This window comes from Tachypleus tridentatus, chromosome 3 (assembly GCF_004210375.1).
Source record: "Tachypleus tridentatus isolate NWPU-2018 chromosome 3, ASM421037v1, whole genome shotgun sequence".
Lineage (NCBI taxonomy): Eukaryota > Metazoa > Arthropoda > Merostomata > Xiphosura > Limulidae > Tachypleus > Tachypleus tridentatus.
The window spans coordinates 111,502,616-111,511,249 of NC_134827.1; the positions used below are offsets into that span (position 1 = coordinate 111,502,616).

The following is an 8,634-nucleotide window of genomic DNA, read 5'->3' on the forward strand; positions in this document are numbered from 1 at the left end:
AAATTAATGAAACATTTGGAAATGCTGCAATCAATATTGATGATCTGTTTGATGAAGTTCTTCTTGGTAAGTCAATTTGGTCATCAAAATGTGACGAGTGGAAAGCAAACGAAATAGGTTGTGAAGAAAATTGGATAGAACTTTTCAACCGATTCAAAGATTAAAGTATTACTGTACCTAATCTCAGACAAGTTATGGAGTACACGTTTCGTTTACCACACACTTCAGCCCCTGTTGAAATAGTACTTTCAGTGATGAATAGCATTTGGTCTCAAGAAGGATGTCTAATGAATGAATCAACAATAAAAGGACCGTTGCATTGTAAACTCAATACTGACTTGAGTTTCAGTGAGGTCCTTGTAAAAATAAAAACTAATAAAGATCTTTTGAATAAAGTTCATCCAAATTAAAGAATATGAATAGTCACAAAAAGTGTTCAGTGAAAAATTTTGATGTTTCTTGTCTTGCTGAGTATAAATAAATGTTAGGAATATAAACTATCAGTATTCATTTTTTGTGGCAACATTAAAGTTCAAAGGGAGTAAGAATATGAAAGCACTTCAGTGTCGGTACCTATAATAAAAATTGAAAACTGTCCCGGTTTGAGGCTTGGAAATTATGGTAAACCTAACTGTATACATAATATTTATTTTAGGTTGTTGGAGTTCCAGACCAACGAATGGGAGAAGAAGTTTGTGCTTGGGTGAAACTAAAAGGTGGATCAACGGTAACAGAAACGGAACTTCGGGAATATTGCCATGGAAAAGTAAGTATTGTGTTTATATAACACCAGTTGAATTCGGATTTTGCAATCACTTTAGTTGAGTTTATGTTAACATGTCATCAGTTAGGTAAAGTGCTAATATAACACCAGCTAAACACGGTGTTCATATGACATCAGGTGAATACGTCGTTAACAGCACGCCACATGGGTACAGTGAAAACATCACATCAACTGAGTATGGACAGATAATAATATAGACCATGACACCATCAGTTGCTTCGTGTTTGTTAGGTGGGTTAGGTGAGATTTTACTGGTCTAAAAATGGATTACATTGTGGTTACTAACGTTTCTGATTCTCGTGCGACTTGGATGATGCTCGTCAAGGTTTGTTTACAATAATCCCAGGATGTGGCTCATGGTGATAGTCCTAGTACTACACTGATAAGGAGTTATCTACACTTGATACTTCGGCATCAGTTAGCTGTCACCTCTATAATGTTTCTTAACCACTACAACACAGAAGGGGAAGGTGACCTTTTAGTAACTTTGTTTGTTACCACTAAAATATAACTAGAACCACCAGGTGTGCGACAAGAAGACTAAATGCCTATGTAGCTTGTTAAAGGAAGTGTGGGGATCTCCCCCATGTGATAGATTACTTCACAATGCTAAATCAGTAAAGGATGTGGAGTGAGTTATTTTGTTACTTTATATCCAAGAAAGGGCTGTACTTTCGGCAAACATTGAGTTTAATTTTAAAAAATAATTTTCACATAAAGTTCTAATGTCAACAGTTGTTGTTTTCTTACACTTACTTTTATACACTCTTGTATAGTATGTAACATCTGTAATATGTTATTATAAAACAACCACACAGAAATTGGCAACTGGGATAGATCGAGGTTGTACTTGCATAAATAGATCACCATGTAAAACGTTCATTAAGGGAAATAACATTTAGATTATGTACAAACAGAATAATACATTGAAAACCTAAATATATTGGGAATATGTACCTAAAGATATGTACATTAAATGATCTTCTCACATATGTCTTATTCTGAGCTACAGTAAACATACTAAGTATTGTCTAGAAACGTTTCTACTTATCTGATATTCTTTCGTAACGAACTGTCCCGTTTGATTTGTATTTTCTCATAATATACTTTTATTGTTTGACTTATATTGTTTCGTCATGACTTTTGTCCTCTATTTTTAACAACCTTACAAGTATATCTGTTAAATAATTAATTTTTTTCTTCTTTCAGATCAGCAACTTTAAGATTCCTCGGTACATCGTGTTGGTTGAAGACTTTCCAAAAACGTCGACAGGAAAGATAATGAAATATAAAATAAAAGAAACAATGAGAGAAAAACTTGAGTGTATGAAATGACCAGGTTGTAAGTGTATTATTGTGAAATTTATCATGCCATAAACCTTTGTAATGTTAACCATAATATTCTGTGTGTACTCTTTCTATTATACAGATATGAGTAATAAACAAGTGTTAACGTGTTTCTTTCAGTGGGTCATTTCTAAATAAGAAATCAGTAAATTATTTTTATTTAAATCTGTTAAATATAGTTCTTCAGAAAATATAAAAACTTCTTTGTAATAAATATTCATTTAGAGAGAAGTATAGGGGGCTACAAGACGTACAGTAAACACAATTCATCGTGTTTATCAACATAAGTCTTAGCTAATGAAAACAACAATGCATTCAATTCTGTAGTAGAGTACTGACCGGCATAAATTGTTATGGGCAACATAATAATCAGGAGGCTCGTGTCCAAGATGTGAAACAGAGAAAATATTCGATCTAAATAAAAATAAATATTGTGTATTTTTTTGATTTCGCGCAAAGCTACTCAAGGGTCTATCTGCGCTAGCCGTACTTAATTATTAGTGAAAGGACGAGAGGATTGGCGACTAGCCATCACCACCCACCGCCAACACTTGAACTATTCTTTCATCAACGAATCGTGGGATTGACCGTCATGCTATAACGCCCTCACGGCTGAAAGGGCGAGCATGTTTGGTGCGACGGATATTGGAACCTGCGTGTTTCAGATTGCGAGTCGAACGTCATAACCAACTTGGCCATGACGGGGTAAAATAAATATTAGTGTGGTAAAGAAACATAGAAATTAGATTTGTAAATAAATATAAAATACGACATAAATACATTCACCAAGTGGTTCTTTACTCTTACTTATATCAGTAGAACTACATCAGTTTCATTACTAGTGGTGACAGGATGAATCTATTTATATTTGAAAAGTAACACAAGTTTCACTGAACGTTAGACTGTATATTAAAAATTATATGTCCGGAGTTGTGACTCAACTTATCAACACCACATATAAACAACTAACCATGTTACCATTTTAATACACACACACATATGAATATATATAATATTTGTTGTTGTGTAAATAAAGTTGTAAATCTCATACATTTCACATGATGATGCAGGTTTTTAGTTTAAGTACATATTAAATGTAGAACTGAATCGATAACAGTCAAATTATCATTCATATTGAAATATATTATAAGTTATATTTTCTGACAGACACTGTTTTAACCTTTTACTGATTGTTGTACTATACAGTAATGTTGATAACACTATGTCGTTTATAACGTACATGAAATATCACTTAGTGATTGAAGTGAACAAATAGTAATATGGACATTGTGTTCAGAAGTTGTATGGAAGCTGATCTGGTTTTTTATAAACCATGTTATTTATATTAATAGTTTAGGTACATTGAAATTTTTATAATAAATATTTCATTTAGTTTGTGGTTTTACTTAAATAAATAGGTAATGTAATATCCATAAAAGGCATTATATTAGATTCATACATGTACTGTGTTAGTATTCAAGAAATGTACTCTAACTAAAGTTTCATATGAAATAATGTCCAAAAACGACCAAAGTGTTTTAATGTTATCTTATACAATGATGACATGTTGAGACACCCTAGCAACACACCCTCTGATTCTAGTTGCTGGACACCATTACCCTCAGGTATGTAATATACAACACTGATACCCCCTCACGTATCAGCATATTACAAAATATCCACCTTTTAGTTTCACCCAGCACAAGTTTCTTCTACCATTCGTTGGTCAGGAACAGGTTCAACAACCTATAATAAAAATATCAAAATAAATATTTTGTGTACTGTCAGATCAACGTACCACGTTCAACAGCATGGTACATATAACATTGAAACTAATCCTACAAGTAACAAATTTAACAATAACGTTACTGCAACACTTAAGCTTTTTCCACAATTCAACATTCTGACTTTAATATTATTCACCTAACACTTATGAATAGCCAAAATATCACAAAGGTATCAATATCACAAAACACAATATCAATGATAATAATATCAAATGTTATAGACAAATCTCCAGGGCACTGACTACGTGAAAATAACAGTACGTAGTCACTTAGTTATGAATGTATAATACAAATTATTGTTAACTTTACTTTTTAGTACTATTATTAGGCTTACTAGTTTTAATGCTTCAAATACATTAAAAGTTTAAGGCCGTCATATTTAAAAAGTGTAATACTAGAGGGAAGGCAGCTAGTCATCACCAATCACTGCTAACTCTTTGGCTACTCTTTTTACAAACAAAGTGTCTGATAACCGTCACATTAAAACTTCCTCACGGCTGAAAGGAGCAGAATGTTTGGGGCGAAAGCGATTCGAATCGCGGATTACGAGTCGATAACTTCAATCATCTAGTCATGCTGGTCTCTAAAATTTGAAGAGTACAAGTCTTTCTGAGAAACCTCATCTGAGCTTCAGCGACATCTGGATGACTGAGGAGGAACTCTTCCACTTCCTGAGGATAGATGCTTTCTCCTCCTCTGTTGATCATGTCTTTAAATGTACCAACAATACTGATGTAGCCATCTTCATCCATCACAGCAATATCTCTGTGTCATATTGTATTATCAATATATAGAAATAATTTACATCTTCATCTGTCATGACGATATATTTGAGACATGTTTTAAACGTAGAATAACGTTGTAAGTTACATTTTAAATTTTATAATTTAGATATTGGATTGCAAGTCATCATTCTATCATGACCTAGAAACTTAAACTATCATACAGTGTAAGTGTATTAATATATAAAGTACTAGAGTATAAGTTTTATACTGAGCATGTGTATTATGATGTACGAGATCATTAGTATCATACTTTTCTTGTGTATTATGATATAATGTTCTAGAGTATAAGTATTTTACTATTCTTTGTATTAAAATGTGATGTATTAGAGTATAAGTATTATGATAATATATACTAGAATATAATTATCATGCTGTGTATGTGTATTAATATATAACATGTAATACACTAGAGTATTATTAATATACTGTGTATATGTATTATGATGTAATGTACTAGAATATTACTATCATACTGTGTATGTGTATTATGATGTAATGTACTGGAGTATAACTGTCATGCTGTGTATCTGTATTATTATATGATTTTATATCGTATGACTGCCATATAGTGTAAGTGTATTATGATATAATATTATGGAGTATAAGTACCACACTGTGTATGGGGAATAATAGTTAACGTACTGGAATGTATGTATCAGACTTTGTATGTATATATATCATGATATAATGTACTGTGGTATAACAACCACACTGTATGTGTATACACGGTGTCCCAGAAAAATGTATACACACTTTGAACGATTATAACTCACTCAAACTTTCTTTTTTTAAAGGTGCGTCTGATTTCAAGTAATGGTAGAAGCAAGACTAAGCTTTGTGAAAAGGAAATTCATCGTTAAGTTCTACTGGAAGTGTGAGAATGTAGCTGAAGTGAAATGGAACTGTTCAATTCGTCCATAAAGGGCATTCTGAAGATCGCGGTTGTCCACCAGTCCCACACGAGAAGCAGAACTATTTGAATGTGTCGACCGTTTTCCAAGAATATCAGTTAGGCAAACAGCCCGTGAGACAGGAATTCCAAAATCCATCGCACGTTCATTGGGAAAGTTTTATTCCGGCATTATTCCATACCCTCAATGAAGACGATCCTGACCGGAGAGTTGAATTTTGTGACCTGTGAAATCTGCAAAGGATGCACAGTTTCCAAAGAAGATTTCCCCCATGTTCACCAGACCTCGTACCTTTGGACTCTTTTCATGGGGACACGTCAAAGATAAGGTTTATAGCACAAAGCTACAACAGTCAATGAGCTGAGAGCAGCAGCGAATCAAAGTGCACCCAATACAAAATGAAGTGAAGTTTGCACCGTTATCTGGATCAGAATACCTGCGATAACTCGGATGATTCTACACTTGTCTTCTTAAACTTCGATTATAAAACCTAGTTATATGTTAATAAACGTTGCATTTATAATCATTCAGAGTATGCATACATATTTTGGACACCCTGTATTATAATATAATGTAGTAGAATATAAGTATCATTCTTTTGTATTATGATATAATAATTGGAGAACAAGTACTATACTGCGTGTGTGTGTATTATAATATAATGTAGTAGAATATAAGTATCATTCTTTTGTATTATGATATAATAATTGGAGAACAAGTACTATACTGCGTGTGTGTGTATTATAATATAATGTAGTAGAATATAAGTATCACCCTATTCTTTTGTATTATGATATAATAATTGGAGAACAAGTACTATACTGCGTGTGTGTGTATTATAATATAATGTAGTAGAATATAAGTATCATTCTTTTGTATTATGATATAATAATTGGAGAACAAGTACTATACTGCGTGTGTGTGTATTATAATATAATGTAGTAGAATATAAGTATCATTCTTTTGTATTATGATATAATAATTGGAGAACAAGTACTATACTGCGTGTGTGTGTATTATAATATAATGTAGTAGAATATAAGTATCATTCTTTTTGTATTATGATATAATAATTGGAGAACAAGTACTATACTGCGTGTGTGTGTATTATAATATAATGTAGTAGAATATAAGTATCATTCTTTTGTATTATGATATAATAATTGGAGAACAAGTACTATACTGCGTGTGTGTGTATTATAATATAATGTAGTAGAATATAAGTATCATCCTATTCTTTTGTATTATGATATAATAATTGGAGAACAAGTACTATACTGTGTGTGTGTGTATTATAATATAATGTAGTAGAATATAAGTATCATTCTTTTGTATTATGATATAATAATTGGAGAACAAGTACTATACTGTGTGTGTGTATTATAATATAATGTAGTAGAATATAAGTATCATTCTTTTGTATTATGATATAATAATTGGAGAACAAGTACTATACTGCGTGTGTGTGTATTATAATATAATGTAGTAGAATATAAGTATCATTCTTTTGTATTATGATATAATAATTGAAGAACAAGTACTATACTGCGTGTGTGTGTATCATAATATAATGTAGTAGAATATAAGTATCATTCTTTTGTATTATGATATAATAATTGGAGAACAAGTACTATACTGCGTGTGTGTGTATTATAATATAATGTAGTAGAATATAAGTATCATTCTTTTGTATTATGATATAATAATTGGAGAACAAGTACTATACTGCGTGTGTGTGTATTATAATATAATGTAGTAGAATATAAGTATCATTCTTTTGTATTATGATATAATAATTGGAGAACAAGTACTATACTGCGTGTGTGTGTATTATAATATAATGTAGTAGAATATAAGTATCATTCTTTTGTATTATGATATAATAATTGGAGAACAAGTACTATACTGCGTGTGTGTGTATTATAATATAATGTAGTAGAATATAAGTATCATTCTTTTGTATTATGATATAATAATTGGAGAACAAGTACTATACCTGCGTGTGTGTGTATTATAATATAATGTAGTAGAATATAAGTATCACCCTATTCTTTTGTATTATGATATAATAATTGGAGAACAAGTACTATACTGCGTGTGTGTGTATTATAATATAATGTAGTAGAATATAAGTATCATTCTTTTGTATTATGATATAATAATTGGAGAACAAGTACTATACTGCGTGTGTGTGTATTATAATATAATGTAGTAGAATATAAGTATCATTCTTTTTGTATTATGATATAATAATTGGAGAACAAGTACTATACTGCGTGTGTGTATTATAATATAATGTAGTAGAATATAAGTATCACCCTATTCTTTTGTATTATGATATAATAATTGGAGAACAAGTACTATACTGCGTGTGTGTGTATTATAATATAATGTAGTAGAATATAAGTATCATTCTTTTGTATTATGATATAATAATTGGAGAACAAGTACTATACTGCGTGTGTGTGTATTATAATATAATGTAGTAGAATATAAGTATCATTCTTTTTGTATTATGATATAATAATTGGAGAACAAGTACTATACTGCGTGTGTGTGTATTATAATATAATGTAGTAGAATATAAGTATCATTCTTTTGTATTATGATATAATAATTGGAGAACAAGTACTATACTGCGTGTGTGTGTATTATAATATAATGTAGTAGAATATAAGTATCATTCTTTTGTATTATGATATAATAATTGGAGAACAATTACTATACTGCGTGTGTGTGTATTATAATATAATGTAGTAGAATATAAGTATCATCCTATTCTTTTGTATTATGATATAATAATTGGAGAACAAGTACTATACTGTGTGTGTGTATTATAATATAATGTAGTAGAATATAAGTATCATTCTTTTGTATTATGATATAATAATTGGAGAACAAGTACTATACTGCGTTATTGTGTGTATTATAATATAATGTAGTAGAATATAAGTATCATTCTTTTGTATTATGATATAATAATTGGAGAACAAGTACTATACTGCGTGTGTATTGTGTAT

The 8,634-nt window shown here is 30.6% G+C and overlaps 1 protein-coding gene across 5 annotated transcripts in view; it reads left to right on the forward strand.

Annotated features, from left to right (window-relative positions):
• Window positions 1-6,176, forward strand: part of LOC143247760 (medium-chain acyl-CoA ligase ACSF2, mitochondrial-like) — a 33,260-nt gene extending 27,084 nt beyond the window's left edge. For 4 of the 5 annotated variants that reach the window (XM_076496198.1, XM_076496200.1, XM_076496202.1 and 1 more), the window contains 2 exons: window positions 656-766; window positions 1,994-2,243. In XM_076496198.1, the coding sequence (XP_076352313.1) occupies window positions 656-766; window positions 1,994-2,119 (237 nt within the window). In that variant the 3' untranslated portion in view covers window positions 2,120-2,243. Of the gene's footprint in view, window positions 1-655; window positions 767-1,993; window positions 2,244-5,497 lie in introns of those variants that run through there. The other variant, XM_076496199.1, reaches the window with a different exon arrangement.
• Window positions 6,177-8,634: the final 2,458 nt, after the last annotated feature.